The 17,659-nt window shown below is 39.5% G+C and overlaps 1 protein-coding gene across 11 annotated transcripts in view; it reads left to right on the forward strand.

Moving 5' to 3' along the window:
• Positions 1-17,659, forward strand: part of LOC309692481 (ELKS/Rab6-interacting/CAST family member 1-like) — a 152,280-nt gene that overhangs the window by 59,388 nt on the left and 75,233 nt on the right. For all 11 annotated transcript variants that reach the window (XM_082511042.1, XM_082511032.1, XM_082511036.1 and 8 more), the window contains 2 exons: positions 14-207; positions 16,075-16,210. In XM_082511042.1, the coding sequence (XP_082367168.1) occupies positions 14-207; positions 16,075-16,210 (330 nt within the window). The remainder of the gene's footprint in view (positions 1-13; positions 208-16,074; positions 16,211-17,659) is intronic.

Here is a 17,659-nt window from a genome sequence, read left to right on the forward strand (position 1 = left end):
AATCCTGTTCCAGGCTCAGAGTGCAGCGGCAGAGTCTCAGGCCAACGCTGAACTCTCTGAGCGGATCTCCAGCCTTGAGCAGGAAGTGACCCGGTGCAAAGAGGAGGCTGGGAAGGCCCAATCTGAGGTGGAACGACTTCTCGAGATCCTCAGGGAGATGGAGAATGAAAAGAATGACAAGGAGAAAAAGATTCATGAACTAGAGAGGTAAGAAAGGATGATAAATATGGTAGATTAAACAATTATCGACACTGAGCAGTTTTCTTTTAATACTTGTGTATCTCTTTCCTTTAACCTAAATCAATGGATAAATTGTGTTTATTGGTGAAATGATTGTTTATCTAAGGCTCAGTCACACAGGCCTAGAGATCGGTCCCGATGGAAAAATTTGTATTCCTCCACTGGCTGTAAGGGGCTACTGGAGTTTGCTGGCTGTGACTGTGAAATCAGTTGCTAAAGCCTCATTCATTCATTCAGGGTGTCACTGACCTGTCTCTAGGTTGTGTGAAAGACTGTGTCTCAGATTCCACTTTACCACCCATTATTTTTATTTTCTGACTGAATCTGAAGCCGATTAGAGTCATTGGTGATCTTTCCTGTAAGACGAACTCATTAGTTGTTGCAGGCTCATTCCTCTCCCTCTTTTTCTTCCCATTTCCTCCTACCATTTTCTCCTTTATTTCTTGCACCCTAATTCATCTCTCCATCCATTCCCCTTCTTATTCCCATGTTTATACACAAATATGTGTATATTCACATTGGTTCGCATTGGTGTGAGTGCATTTATGGTTTTTTTTGTGTGTGTTTGCGCTCATAACATCCCGTAACATCCCAGAAATCCTGCTGCCTCTCATCTGTGGCGTTCTCAGCAGTCGCGAAAACAGGCCCCTGCCCCGGCTGCCTCTCAGCAGCCAATGGGGGGGCTAGTATGGGACTACCTGGGCACGTGAGTGGCTGACAGCTCTGTCAGTCAGTTATTTGTCTGACCACTGCACGAAAGAAACTCACTTTGCTTGTCAGAAGAGCACTGTGATAATAACCCCCACCCATGTGGAAAAGGCTATGAAGCATTAGCCACAGGGTAAGAAGTTTGGATTTTAGATGAAAAACATGCAAAACAAATTCATAAATCTGGATTATTAGATAAAAAATAATGACCGACAGCATCTTACACATATACTTCATTCATCATAGGTTGTGTATAACACTGAAAAAGATCTTCTCTCGTCAGGTTTTCTTGTATTTGCCAGCCTTTCCACATGGGACAGAGCTGAGTATGTTCACTAATAATCACCATCAAAGAGTTGCGGCATTGGATCACTACTTGCTGAGTTTCTCTGTTATGGTGTACTTGTACTGTTCTCTCTCCCACGTCCAGAAATTGGAGCTAGTTGTACTCTTACATATCTAGGCATGAGCACAAAGTCTTAGTCGCCTGTTACTGCAGTATGACAAGCCAAACAGCTCCCCAAAGTTTGTAAAATGAGGGCACAGTTTGGCACCGAAGTTGCTGTACAGCACCGAAACTCTTTGAGCCTCTGTTCCTGTCAATGATGCAACTCTTTCATTTAGTGGCTCTGTTTTCTCGCTTCACTTTTGCTTCACTTTCAGCAGAGGATGCTTGACTTGCAGAGTTTACCACAATCGTTTTCTTTTTCAGACTCTTTTTCAGATGTTTCTATCCACTTTTCCACCTTGCTGTGCAATTTTGGATTAACCTTTCTCTCAACCTTTCTTGCCTGTGTCCACCATGTCTACCTCATTAGCTATTCTTATTCTGCCTTTCCTTTCTGCTTATATCTGCTTATTTCTCTGCCTGTAGCTTCTGTCTGCCTGCATGCCTCCCTAACTCTGTGTTTACCTGAATACCTGTTTGATGTTGTGCCTCTGTGTCTGTTTAGCCCCAGTACGTAAAGAAATTATATTACGGACAGCAGTTCGATATTAGTGGTTTGAGTTTTTTAAGGGTGTGTTTGGTGCATTTTTAGTTGGTGCTGTTGAATAATGGAGAATGCATTGCTCTTGTGAAATTAGAGTTCATCTTCATTGGTTAAATGGGCCAGATGGTGTCTATAGCCCGCCTGTCTTCCTCTCTCTGTATGGCTTTTTATGCCTTTGATTTCTGAACTTTCTTATGCCATCTGTCAGCGCCTACTCGCTTGCTGTCTCTTGAATCTTTTACTTCAGTTTCTTTCTTGGACAGAATCTCCACCCATCCTAACTCTAGATTCGCCTCCTTTTCTCTGTCTGTGCATTTAGCAACGTGACTGCGAGATTTATGGTTGTTAATGATTTCAGGGAGATTCACTGCATCTCTCTTTGGCCAGTAGAAACACAGGACTATTAATAATTCATCACCGAATAACTTCAAACATGTGTGTTTTAAGTGTGTCTGTGTGATGTTTAGTCTGCCAGTAGCCACAGATGCAGATTTACAGCAGTACTAAGTTTACAGACAACATTATACAGTAACTTTATAAGCAATTAAAATTGCAGATTGGTTTTATATGGAAAGATGTTTCATTATCCCAGTAGGGTACAATAAAATAAAAGCATCTTAAAAGTGAAATTTAATATCTGGAGTTTGAAAGCTGCTCTTTGGTAAGTGGAAAAGTGTTACATTTAGACTTAGAAAAGTGTCCTTTAATACAAAATTTTAGATTAAGTATGAGTAAATTTAACTTGCTCTTAAAGTAATTGCTGTGAAGTGAAGTGTTGTACAGCAGTCATATCAGAGGATATGCAGTTCTTTGTACATCTTATCATGTAGCAGATTCATTTAGCTGTTAGGGGTGTGATGAGGGAAACTATCCATGGCTAATTTCAGTGATTACGCCATACAATCTCTTTGATAAGATGGTGCAACAGGCTTAGAGGTACATTTTCTGTAGGTTGGAGTGCACTGCTCCTTTACTGTGGCAGTGTTGTATATACAGGTTTCCGCAAATTACTAGACATAGCTCAAAAAGGTATGTCAGGATATCCTTTTTATTACTTTTGTTTCGATTAAATATCATGTGGATTGCAGTGATAGTGGTAGCGGATTTGCCTCTTAAAACGTTAATCCTTCGATTTCATATAAAATAGTTCCACTTGTCAATTCTAAAGTTGATTTTTTTCCGTCTTGGGACAGAGCTGCTTATGCTACCCTGCTCTGACGTCATCAAGTCAGATGGTGAATGCACCAACTGACTTGTTGCAGCGGTGCCATCCTATTATTGTACCACGCTCTAATTCAGCCAGCACTTTAGAATAACCAGTTCTTTTACAAATGTTTGTAAAAAGGAGACTGCATGGCTGAAAGAATAACATTTTTGTCTTTATAGTCTACTTTTCAAAATTTGACTGGAGAAGTCTGATAACTGCCATGTTAAGGATTATTATGATGTTTCTGGTTATGGCTGCTTATATCTGATAGGACATAAATCATTGAAGTTGAAGGATAGTATTGACCATATAGGTCAAGATACCAGTGAGCTGTTTTAGCATAGCTGCTGGTCTAAACAGATAGATGGTTAAAATTAGCTTGCAGTCCCTGCTTGAGATAGCAACCTTATATTCTGTAACAAGGCTTTTGTGAAACCTTATATGTACAAATGCTGATTTTATCCTCAAGCTGCCTAAGCCTGCTGTGAATTATACGACTTTGTCTGGATACTAACAGGTATGTCAGAGGAGAATACATTTGCCACAGGCCAACTCTTAGCTTGGCACCGGGGCTAACCTTGGGCTACAAGTGAGCAGCGGGAGCATTACTAATGAAAAGATCAGATGTGGGTTAAACAAGGGTAAGAATCAAGCCTCTCTGTTTCCCCTGTAGTGTAAATCCAGCTGCAATGGCACCAGGTTATTTATTTCAGTAACAAGGACAGTAATTGGAGCAGACTGAGTGACTTCACACTGAGGGGAAATGGGGCTGAAAATCTGCCCTGATGGCCAAAATAAAGGATTTGGATGGAAGAGTGGAAAACGTAGAGAGGACAGAAAAAGGAAAGGGAAAGAAACGTGGTGGAAGAAGAAAAACAGCGAGAAAGAACAGAATAACGAGAGGAGACGTACAGAGAAGGGAAAGAACGGGCTGCGTCGCAGGGAGAGGGAAACAGAAAACAGAACTCACGGAAAAGACAGAAATGGGAAAAGGATAAGAGAGAAATATGAGAAAACGGGAGGAGGTTTGGCGAGAAGCAGAGTGTAGACCTGAGTAGTGAGAAATTAGAGAAGTTTATTGTTATATTCCTCAGTAATGGACAATTTGTCTCTGGCATGCTCAGTCAAAGTTCAGTTATGAGGAGTTATTGCATGGAAAACGTTTTGGGTATGCCAGTTTAGGAAATGAATTTTCTTTAAGATTTCATGTCTTAATGATTGCATGCTGGTTACCCTTTGCTTGAGATTTTGCAAATCCACAACCGGTGAACTGTTTAAGTGGCCCCAGTGGGAAGCAAAAGAAGTCATCCACAAAATCTGAACCATTGAAGAAATATTTCATAGAGAGCTTGCCCTCAGCTTCTGCTTTGATTGGCTAATTGCTCACTTTCCATGGTTTGTCATTGTGCCCTTAAATGTTTGTAGGGGTCATTTGAGTTGAGCGGGCCTCTCATAGCCCTCAGTGTTGTACTGAAAGGAGAAAAGCCTGAGTCTAACCTGTTTTTATGAGACTGTCTGCCTGCCTAACTGTTTGCTTGGTCATGCCTGTCTTCTTGTCTTAGTGTCCGCCTGCTGTCTCTCTTTGGGTAATTATGTCTCTCGGTCTGTTCTTTTGTCTCTTACGTCTTTCCTGTGCTTTGAAGATTGATCAAGCTGGCTAACCTAGCTCTCAACTCCTGTTTCCCCTCTCACCTTTCCCTCTCCTTCTCTCTCTTTCCCTTTCTTTTAACTTTCCAATGGAACTTTGTCTCCCGCTCTACTCAGTCTTGCCTCAAGGTTAGTACAGCATGCCTATTTTTCTTCCTTCGTCATTCTCCCTGTATTTCTCTCATCTCTCTCCTTTATTGTCATACTGCGTGTCCTTGCATCAAGACACTTACTTCACTCTGTCATAAACTCTGATTTTAATAATTCTCATCATATCTGTCTGTCTTTGAAGGAGGCACCTTGACTTTCACTTCACTCTTGCTGTCACATTGGTGCCGCTTTGAAGAGGAAACATTGTTTCTTCCTTTCACTTTCCATTATAACACCCTGCCAGAGTCTTCACCACACTAGCAGTTAAACTTTGATACCAGAGCTTCATTTAATAACTTCAGATTTGAGGCTACCACAGCAAACGAGCAAAATGTATCTCCATAATTAACTTGGACAGCTGTGAACTTTTGCTCAGAGGTCTTTTTATCTCTGTTGGATTTCTGTCTGTGTGGCTCTTCTAAAGAAATTACTCCACTTTTCACATGTTCTTGACACCACTACTGAAAGTCTTAAAACTTGCCTCTAATAAGTATCACACATATAATGATAAAGAACTTAAACACTGAAACGTATAAATGTTTAACTGAAACTAAAGATTTTAAACCGTAAAAAGTAAATGGAAGTAAGCAAGTGAAACACCTTGACTCTTTTTTTTAATCCATTCTGCTGGCGTGCTTGGGATCATTGTGCTTTTGCATGATCGAGTTTCAGCAAAGCTTTAGATAGATGTCCTCAAATTAGCCTCAAAACACTTTGGCATACAGAGGAGTTTATGTCTGGACTGGACAATGACTGGACAGTGTCATGAAATGCTTACCCTCTTAATTCCTATGCACACACTAAGGATGTACTTAGCTATTTACAGGAGAACAGAGGCCTTTGAAAACTTTCTTTTTTACGTGACTATTCATGGGGATTGTTTATCCAGCACTGGCATTAACTGGGTCAGAGAAATAGAGATTTCCACATTGGTGCTTTTTTCTCCAGAATCAAGCATAGACCATACAATAGTAGCTCTCCTAAATGCTACATTTGCTACTAGGACTGTGCGATATGACCAAAATCTCATATCCCAATATAAGAATTCTATCGTCCGATAACGATATAAATCACAACAATGTACCATTTTCTGTAAATTCTGTGAATCTCGGGCAGCTCGTCTTGCGGGAAGTGTTTCCAGCTGCGCGTCATGTACCTGGAGTCGAGTGTTTTAACCGATGCATGAAACGATACATTTTTAGACATAAGTTGTAACGGCCGCCGTTTTCTCTTTGAGTATTTATTACACGGCGTGCTGAGGGGAAAAGCCTGTTCTAACGTTTGAGTCCAAGGTTGTTGTTTTTTTTAGCTCTTTTTTACTTCTCATCCGTAAATAATCTGCTCTTTCACGTGATTCAGTTTATTTTCAAAAGTCTCAACAGGATCTTGAGCTTTATTTTGAAAGGTTTATGTGGAACATAAACAAGCGGACACGCGATGCTGTTACCGTCGTTGTTGCAAACGACAACGCATAAAAACAGGCGCTTGTCCGTCAGTAGTGTGGTTATATTAAATATAAGAGAAAGAGAGAACTTTAAGAAATGAATATAGCCACTACAGTGACCATCAAAACGATGAAAAAATATTGCCATAAACAGTTTATTTTGCGACACCACGAAACAAACGATAGCGTAAAATGAAACGATAGGCGTTTTTATGTCGTCATCCGATATATATCGTTATATCGAACTATTTGCTACCCATACATGATAAGAATGGTAATTGGACCACTATTTATATTGTGCTTTCCTGCTGTTACTTCACCTATTCGCACTCACATGCTTGAATTCGGTGTTTTAATCTATTCACTTTTAGTACATTTTTAACTGTTAAGAAAGCACTTCAATAGGATGCATTGTGAGCAGTTTAGGGAAACGTCAGGTGAACTGGAGGAGCAGAGACTGAACGACCTTTAAATGACAGAGAACCTGCTCTACCTTCCTTCCTCAGTCTCTGTGTACAACTCTCAATTCTCGTTCAACACAACAAAAAGAAGGAAGGCACCACCTTGTGGCACTATAACCGACTGAACTTTACGGAGGAGAGTCATCAAAGAGACAGTCCTTTGAAAAAGCAAAACAATAAAAAAAAAGTAATGCAAAAATTGGCCAATTAAAATCAACTGCTGAGGGATTTGACTGGCATATGCATCCAGTCCTACAAGCAATACTGGGGTTTGGCAGGTGACTGGCTTAAACAAATACATGGAAAATGACCCGGTCTAACACGCATCTTTTTGATTTTCCAAAACATTTAACTATCCAATTTAGAGTTTCATTGTCCAAACTTTCCAAACTTGTTTAACTTTTAAATATTCCTGTCCCCACTCAAGACGTCATAATGTAATGAGATTCCAGCATGCAGAAACCAAAATCCTGAATTCGCCTTTTTTTTTGTAAACCGACATATCAAAGTCATATTGAGATTTGTCCGACATACGCATTGTGATCAACCACATAATAACCACTTCTTCCTTCTGTTTCCTGCATAAATCTGGTGGTCTGTTTTGTGTGCTCAGCTCTGCTGTTAAGGTCTCCCCAGTACCAGCACTTTCTTTGCTTTCTTTCTTTTTCAACTTCTAGAGCCACTGTTCCCCCTGCCGACTTGTCAGCTTTTTCATTGCTGTTATTTTGTTTTTTTGTGATCCAACTCTTCAGGGGGAGAAAAAAAACAAAAGAAAAGACAGTACTGCCTTGGTGTCTGGTAGACGACAGAAGACATCTTTTCGTCTTCTGTCCTTTTTTGTGCTTTTTTGTTTTGTTTTTTTCCACATATTGCCTTTTTTATTTTTTTTTCACGGGTTGTTTTCATGTGGAGCTAAGGAACTCCTCATCCACTGCCAAATGTCTGACATCAAGGTTTGTGGAGCTTAAAAAGGAATTTCTTTGGTCTGTGTGTTTGTGTGTGTATCTGTTTGAGGTCCTGAGCATTGAGGTGGTGCAGGGATTTGTCAGCTAATGGCTGACAACGCGCAAACACACACACGCACACTATCACAGACCATGCACATTTTCTTCTTTTGTTGCTGTTGTTGTTTTCTCTTTCACACACTTGCACATACGCATACACACACAAGTAGGAATTTGCCTGCTAATAGGTGACAGCGATACTGTAGGGATTGCTGCTGAGAGTTATCTAATTAAAAACCCTGCAGTCACATTGAAGCCCAATCTATAACAAAATCTGTGAATTAAAAAAAAAAAAGAATTCACAGATCTGATTTTTAACTACCACTTAAATAATCCGAACTGGTCTAAGTGGCTAAAAAAAATTTATTTTAATAGAATATATGGGGAGAGTAGCACATTCAGTAGCACATTGTGTTGCAAGTTTAGCCGTTTAGGAGGCAGATCTTTAAAAAAACCCTCTTCTTCAAAAATCCCCCATCTTAAAATTGCTATTCTGATTAAAATAGTAAAGAAAAAACGAGACCAAAGAATAGCTAAAATAGCCAAAAAGACAAAAAACTGTATAATGCAATGTGTCTACATGTCTCTCCACAGAACAGAGCAAACTGTGAAATCCTAGTAGAGAAGTAGGAGAACTCAGTATGCAACTGTAAATACATCCTAGTGTCTAGTTTAAAAAAATACAGGTACTTGATCACATTACACCTTACCAGGAGCTGCTCAGTTATGGAAGTCCATGCCATGAAGTTCCCAGGGTGCAGTTTTCGTGCAGATGTTAATCCCCGAGGTGGTTTATTGTGTCAGCAGACCACTGGCAACTTTTAGACATGGTGCGCCTCACCAACCGTGCTCTGTGACTTTACGTGGTCTGCCACTTTGTGGCTGAGTTACTAAATGCTTCCACTTTTCAATAATACCGCTTACGGTTCAAACAGTTGGAATATCTAGGAGGAAAGACATTTTCCAGTCAGAATTTCCCATCCACTCATTCCGTCAGAAATGTTTGTAAAGGCAGACTGCTGTGGCCCGATATCTTTGTCCTATAGTGTAGCTCCTCTGGTGGATGTGAGGATAGTACCTGTCATTATAAGGTACTCATAAGATAAAGATTGTCCTACGTCATTCACAAGTATGTATAGTATAGTATGAAATCTTGCATTTTGGCTTTTTCTAAATGGAGGCACCATCACTCAACCCAAACCAAATCCTTCTCTAATCAACACAAAGGCTTTCGGCTGTGTTTTTCAGCTGGATCAATGAGCTTTTTCAATCACTTAGCTTATCAACACAACATTTAACAACAGAACAAATTTAGCTAAAAATGGCCGCTTTCATTGATGTTCCGCTTGTAATCAATCAATATTTATGAATAATTACATTGTTCAATTAATTGTTTATTGTCATTTAAATTTTGTTTAAGAGCTTGTTTGTTTAAGACTCACAAGCCTATAGTACAGTTAACAGTAGATACTCAGGTAGCACTTTATAACAATGTCATACTTTTAAGCAATAGTAATGTAAAACATTGTCAACTATTTTATTCATCATTTATATATCATTACTCCTCCTTAGTATGCCATTTATAAATACTGATGTTTATCCACCCATCCATTACACCATGTACAGCTAACACTGCTACTACATCACAACTAATAGTAATTATAATCGTAGTCATAGTAAAATATCTCTATTTATAAATGGCATACTAAGGAGGCTTAATGTGACATAAATGATGAATTTGTCACTAGTGTGACATTATCATAAAGTGCTACCGATACTCAGTGTAATGTATGTTTTTCCTCATACTGTGCTTTGTAAGGTTGTTTTAGAAAAGGAATGCAACTCTATTTCCCTTCCCTGTATGGTTATGTTTTATGCACCGAGTTAAAAGCACCGTTAAGATACAGAGCTAAATGCGAGTCGACTCATCTATAATAAAATCTCAGTTTGGATCAGTTAAGTTCATCAAAAGATGAATATGAGACTTAGAAACAGAGCGTCAGTATTTAATTCCGGGACCTCACGGTTCACCATGTTAAACAAAGACACTGCCAAGATCAACTCTGGCTCTCTGTCACATGCTTACACTGTTACTATTACCAAAACATTTTGGTTTAGATATACCCTTTAAATATGATTTATCTTCATAAGGACAGATGCGATTTCTTTCTGTTTGTATCACAGTGTTTTTACAGTTAGTTTCCAGTAACTCACACTGTGAAGGTTTGTAGACACATGCACACGGGTCTTAGCTGCCTTTACTCCTTATTTACTTCACAAATTTACTTACCTGAGGGATTTTCTAGAGTTGTTTCTCAAGTCATAAAATAACTACCTCCTTCTTTATTCCTCCAAAATGTTTTTCTACCACATCGACAGCAGGAAAGACTCAACTATTATGTTTTTGCTGTTTTTTTTTCTTCTTTTCTGTATTTTATAGTTTTTATGGGCTCAGTGAAGCAGACCAATGTTTCCTGTATTTTCAAAGGAAATACTGAATTCCAAATACTTAAAAGGAAATCCTTGATGTTAATGTTGGGCGAACTATGTGCAGTAAACATACATGAGGCCCGCGAGCATTTCTGATCAAATATTTATACAGGACTCCAAATGTAATATTAATACTACCTTAATGTGGGTCCCTGAATATCAGCAACATGCTAATGAGGGAGGTTGAAAAGTTTTTCTTTTTTTTAAGGGTTTGAGGTTTACTGAAGTTTGTGAGATTGTCTGTGTGCATGTGTGTTTTCCTTTTTCCTGCTAATTATCACCAATATTCAGTATATGATTTTTGTACAACTCTAAGGTTTAATGAAGGCTTGACTGCGTTGTACATTTGTGTTTATATGATTAGATGTGTGTGCGTGTGTATGGTCAGTGCTTGGGGATATTTTGGGTGGGGGTTAGAAGAATTAGGGAAGTTCAAAATCCTGTCAACAAGTATATCAGTGTGTGTGTATGAATGTTAACACATAATATCTATTTACCTTGTGTGTCATCGTGTTTGTTTACGTGCATTTATGTGGGAATGTTGTAAAATGGGTGCTTGTTGTTGTGTTACGCGATGCTGCGCTCACAGCTCTGTATGTACACAACTGCTTGTGGGTGCTTCAAATATTTGTGTGTGGTCCGAGCCGGAGATTTGATCTAATACAAAGCAGGTTGTGTTTGGAACACGACCCCGTGTATAACTGCGTATGTGCGTATTTTGTGTGTGTGCGGACGTGGTTTCACTGCACATTTGTATGTCGTGTTTACAGCGCTGTGGGTAGTGAGCTCTCCTGTGATTCCGCCTCCTCCTCCTTCAGCGGTTTGCAGCAGTTGTTGAAAATGATTTCAGAGGGAGGGAAAAGGAAGTATTTTACATATTAAAACAACTTGGAATGGCACTGAGCCTCCGCTGAGCCGAGGCAGAAAGTTCACCGAGCAACGAGTGAAGTGTTCTGCTTTTTACTTAAACGTGTGAAATGCAAACTACAGTTTTTTAAACAGTACATTCATATTACCCCCAGTTTGTTATTCAATACAGAGAGAGGAGAAATATAAAGAAAGAAATGAACTGACACATTTTTGTTAGATATATATACACTGGCCACTTCATTAGATACACCTTGTTTGAACTGCCTTTTGCCGTCCTTGATTTTTCATGGCATAGATTCAATAAACTGCTGACAACATTCCCCAGAGATTTTGTTTTATACTAACGTGACAGCATCACACAGTTGCTGCACATTTGTCAGCAGCACATACATGATGGTAATCTCCCAATCCACCATATCCTAAAGGTCTTCTGTTAGATTGAGATCTGATGACGGTGGAAGCCATTTGATTCTATCAACTGTATTCCCGTTTATGGTGCCTTTACCTTTAACTAACCTACCAGATAAAAGATCTACTGTACTGTGTCTGTTTTGTTTTGTTTTGTTTAGTTTTAATGAACTGCAGATTATTCAGTCAAGATTGACAGTAACTATTAGTTCCAGGCATAACTTATTTTGTTACTTTGTCTTGTCTGATAAAGAGGTTTTCAGCTGTTCTCTTATTCACAAAGGGGTCACCACAGCAGGTAGCTCCACATGGTTGATTTGGCAGATTTTTATGCTCCTGACACAACCCCAAAGACATTTGATCTTTATAAATTACATCTAAAACCATTTAGAGGGACTATAACATACAGGTGCAGCGTACTTGTGAGGATGAATTTCATATTAAGTATGATTTATATTCACATGATAATCATTATAGCATAAAAGCTTGTTTTGGCTCCTTCAAGGAGTTTGGAAAGAAAGGAAAGCACTAGATATGGAAATGACAAAAGAGGGAGATTCAAGAGCTAGGGAGAGGAAGAGAATATAGAAATGGTCTATGGTCTGATGAAAGCATTTTATCCAAAGGAAAAAGTTATGTTGCATTTGGAAAGGAACCCCGAAAGGAAAGAGAAGCGGTATATTTGTTCTCCAACATTGGCTCAGTGCAAATAAATAATTGCTTTGCATGCATGTAATTATAATGCGACATGCAAAATATTGGCATGTAAGTGGGAGGAAATGGATTTTGCAAGCAAGAAAATTTCAATGAGAGAGGAGAAGAGGAGGAGGAGGATGAAGTTGGTACGGTTTGATGTGAATGTGTGATAGTTACAAATGCAAATGACCTACATGCTAAAAAGCAAGCAAAGCAAATGTTTAGCATTAGAAAAAGTGAAAAGACAGGGGACCGAGTGTTGAGTCATTAGGAAACGCCAAAAAATAAAAGTCTATTTCCACATGCGCGTACTCTCACATATGTACAGTAAATGCAGCATGAAGGTCAGAAACCTCAGAAAGCTTCCTGGAAATCCTCCAATAGGAACATTCCTGCCTGTTTATGACCTGTTACACACACATGGGCGTATAGCACAAAAAAATCATTCCCAAACATATTCATACAACTTTATCTCCCAATCATGGTGCAAAGTTAAAGGAAAAACATAGATAATGCATGCTTACTACATCTGCCTTCTGTTTAATATTTGAACCCCTAAACGCACATGAGGCACACATGCATGCTCTTTAACATACACGCATATCTTAGCACACTAATGGTTATTCAGTGAGTGCTAAACAGCCAGGTGCAGCAGCATAATGTTGGCTCTATCATTAGATTTAGTCTTTTTTATTACAACTTTACAAATTTCTCTGGACAGTTTGGAATCAGGCCTCCTGGACCTTTTAGCAAACACATAGAGGATTTTATAATACCTTCTACTGCCAATAACATTTCTCAGCCTTTCTGGCAATGATATTTGATGGATTACTCTCATTATTTTTAGCTAGTTTAAATTAGAATAGCAGCTAGTTTGTAGCTTAAAGAGACATGAAAGATGAGAACGATGAAGGAAAGGTTGCAATTGAATGCAGACTATAATGTGTGTACTACTCTATATGTAAACAAATAAACCTGAACTCATTAATTCAGACAGATGTTTCTAACTAAAGTAAACTGTGGGATCGCAGCAGTGCAGATGTGCAGAGTTAAGCTTGGAGATTTGTGGTGCACAGACTAAGGTCAAAGGTCATGTGAACCTGTTTACACCTTCGGAAACAAAGTATGCAGTTTATGGCTGGTAAAAAGGATTTACAATGAGAGCAAACGCTCTGGATTCCCCTCACTGGAGGTCTTTTTTACTGGCAGCTGCAGCCACAGATATGACGATTTATCTACAAGCCTGTAAAAACTTAGAACAGGAACACACACATATGCATAAACATTTGTACAGTGAAGGCACGCCTACTGTGCAAAATGTAAACATAAAAATGAGTCAAGGACATATATAGTATGAGAACAATGACTTTTATTGAGTTTGATCACCTTCTTTTGTGCTGGTCAGCGCTTTAGTTTTGTCTTTGTTGGACGTGTGCTGGTTTCATGGAAATGTCAGTGTGTATGCGCTGGCAAATCTATGCTTACACATTCACCCTTCTTGTTTGACTTATCTTTCATCTATGTCATGATTCAGTAGACCTTGTTAAACCTTACTGGCATTAGCTTGAGTTACTCCACATCTGTGTATGTCTGCAGCATGAAAGGTATGAAAGGTCCAGATCAAGTCAAGCTGGTGTGATAGCCGATAGTTCTGTGACACAGTCACAAAGGCTTGCAGAAAGCTTAAACAGGGATTAAACTCTTCGAACCATTCTTCTCCCAGGAGGAATTACTCTCTGCTGTTTCTCCGTCTTTCACTATCGCTCTGTCTCCTTTCATTTCCCAGATGATGATTTAGACTCTGCTTCCCGACACACGGTAATCCCTCTGTGAAAAGACCCCCGTGCTTCCCACCGTGCAGAAATCAAAAATGTCATCTTGTCATTGATTCATAGCTTTTCATTGAATTTCTTTACTGATCTGATCTGTTATAGAAGCCCAAGGGAATTTTATTACTACATTGTACTGCAAAGAATCGCACAGTCTTACTGTATCACCCAGACTTCTTGCCTTTAACTGTAAACACCGGCATATTCAGGCTGTCTGTATACATGTGGGTATGATCTGGCTGAGAGAGTTTTTAAGATCTGTTAAAGTACAAAGCTGGAATTTCGTACTTGCGCCTATTTGCACCTGTTTTGAAATTACATAATTCTAAACAGCAATTTCTCAGTGTGATGCCATGAAGCTTTTCTAATTTGGGCTTTGGGTTTGTAACGACGTATGGTCAGTAATGCTACCCTTTTCAGCAAAGTATATTTTAGGTAGTCTTTATTTTAGGGGAATTAGTGCAAAAGGATGGTCTTGAACTTGTGGATCTTCAACTTACATTATCAGGATCTTAGAGACAGGTAAAGAAGTTCTTATGATTTACTACAGCCAAGCCACGTTTCTGATTTTTTGTAATATCACTTAGATTTTACATTTTATTTGGACATGCTCTGGAAACTAAAGAAGCATCACTGTAGTGATCAACTGAAGCTAAGGTGGCAATAATCCTCTCTGCCTTAAGTCTTGTGACTCCCGTGTTCAGACATGTTTTTCTTAACCATGGAAATAATTGTGTCATCTCCCTCCACGGAGGAGGTTATTTGTTTTGGCAGTGTTTGCGTGCGTGTCATTTTGTCTAAAAATACGATCGTTTGCAAAGTTTTGAATGAATTCTGAGAGGACTGCTCTCACGTTAAAATTCCATCTGCCTTTCTTTCAAATTGACCCCACAATGTCAATCTTTAAAGAAAGAGAGAGAAATGGCTGCCTACTGTAGTCAGTTAGAGAACTGTTGTTGATAATATGATATAATAAGCTCAAGTTATTAATTACAAATAGATACTTATTATTCATTATCTATTTCTACATAATATTCCTGTAATCAAAATAAACTTGTCATGCAGCCCTTTGCCGGTTGTTACTACACTGCAAACATCTTAAAGGACATTTAAAAAGAATAAAGAAAACAAAGTGATATACAAATATACAAAATACAATACTACTCACTTAAAAGTAAATATGGAGTTTTGCGCTCTTGAAGAGCTTCTTGTTGATTTGTCATGAAATACCAAGAACAGGCCTCATCTGACCATGAAAAGCTTGTCAGTCAATTGTCCAATTATTTTAGAGCCTCTGAAAACGGGGCACTATGAATAAAAATGCCTCTATCCATCCATCCATCCATTCGCTTCCGCTTATCCTTTTCAGGGTCGTGGGGGGCGCTGGAGCCTATCCCAGCTGTCATAGGGCGAGAGGCGGGGTACACCCTGGACAGGTCGCCAGTCTGTCGCAGGGCCAACACACAGGGACAGACAACCATTCACAGTCACATTCATACCTAGTGACAATTTGGATTATCCAATTAACCTATCCCCACAAGCTGCATGTCTTTGGACGGTGGGAGGAAGCCGGAGTAGCCGGAGGGAACCCACGCAAACACGGGGAGAACATGCAAACTCCACACAGAAAGACCCCGGCCTGATGTTGGAATTGAACTCAGGACCTTCTTGCTGTGCGGCAACAGTGCTAACCACCGTGCCACCGAGCTGCAATAATGCCTCTAATTTCTAAAAATTTAATGCAGAACTTTTATAAAACCCCTTGAATTAAAGCTGAAGTTCTGTGCTTTCTGCATATTGATTGGTTGATTTAAAATCAACTGAGGTATTGTACAGAGCCCAAATTACAAATCTCATTTCTATTTTTAGCCTATTTTTTTTAGAGTGGTGACTGTGGGTTTATTTTGTATTTTTCTGTGTCTATACAGACAGATGAAGGACCAATCAAAGAAGGTGGCCAACCTGAAGCACAAGGAGCAGCTGGAAAAGAGCAGGAATGCCCAGATGATGGAAGAGGCCAAGAAGAGAGAGGACAATCTGAACGAAAGCTCGCTGCAGATAAAGGTATGCAGGGGGAGGATGAGGAAGCAGGAAGGAGGAGAAAGAGAGCTGTAGAAAGTTGGAGGGGTGAAATGAGAGGGTGAAAAAGTTTTCCCCCTTCTCGGTGTCCTTTGAATATTTTGTGCTATAACAACACTGTATCATCATAATGTGACAAGGAGCAGCCTAAGGCAATGTCAAACTTTTTCTCAAACACACACACACATGATGCAGCTTTCAGTCGGGAGTGTGTGAGAGGGATAACTGAAGAGGATAATTGACAGGGAGAGCAGATAGAAGATGGAGAGAGAAGAGGTGAGGAGATAACAAATGTGGGAAGAGGGGAAAAAGTTTGATAAAATAGGTGGAGAGGTGATTAGAGGAGGAAGAAGAGAGCTGCCAAATGAGTGCTGTGGGCTTTTAAAATGGTTCCCGGGATCTGGAAGCTACCCCACCCCCCAACTGTGCTGGGCATGTCAGATGAACATATGTGGGGTGATTACTCTAACTTTGGTTTTCTTCATATATCTGCAGAATGTAATTTTTCTTTCAATTCACTTTTCTCTCTTTATAATTTCATCCTTTCTTCCTACCATTCCCACACTCCCCCCCCCTCCTGTCCATCTTCCTCCTCCTCCTCCACTTCCAGTAATTGTTTACCTCAGTGGCCTCTCTGATTATAGGCAGATGAAAATACTCAATGCATATGCGTATGCACCCTCTAGCTATGATTGATCTTTGGTTAAAGGAGTTCAAAAGTTGTCATTCATGTGTATGCGTGTGGTTAGGAGATGAGCTGATGGTTATGTGAGTCATTCAGACATATGAGACCGCAGTGGTTACAACCATAACTGGTGTGTGTCAGTGCTAAGTCATTATGCACAGCTCAAACAGCACTGCAGACTGTAAATGGAATCTGAGAGTAATTCAGACAATAAATTTCATTTAATACAAATAAGAAGTTTTGAATTAAAGTCCATCTCAGTCTGCATAGTTAGACACCAAGTAATGTTGGAACACTGACGACTAAGATTTTCAGCACATGTGTTGGAGATGTTCTGGAGGTTTGTTCATGGCCACTGTAATGTCCCCTCCCTCTCACCCCGTTCCCACTAGTTATTCATTCAGCTTTAATTTAACCAGCAAAGTCAGTTGGCTGGCAAGAAGAAAAATAAATCTTATTTTTGGGGAATTGGTGGGAAGTTCATGTTGTCATTTTATAAGAAACAGCTTCATGTGTGATCACAATCGTCTGAGGGAGATGGAAATCAGACTTTCTTGTTTCTGAGTCTTTTATTCTGGTTCTGCAAACGTGAATGGGAGGGGGTGTCCAGGGTGTTTTAATCTAGGGGCATGCTAAGCAGCTGCTTTTACAGAAAATTCAGAGCACGTTGTAATTATATGATGGATGTCAAACAAAACCAGATGAGTTAGCCATGTCATTTACTCACACATACAAAATTACTAAAAGAC

The sequence above is a fragment of the Aulonocara stuartgranti genome (genome assembly GCF_965226115.1).
Source record: "Aulonocara stuartgranti genome assembly, chromosome: 17".
Lineage (NCBI taxonomy): Eukaryota > Metazoa > Chordata > Actinopteri > Cichliformes > Cichlidae > Aulonocara > Aulonocara stuartgranti.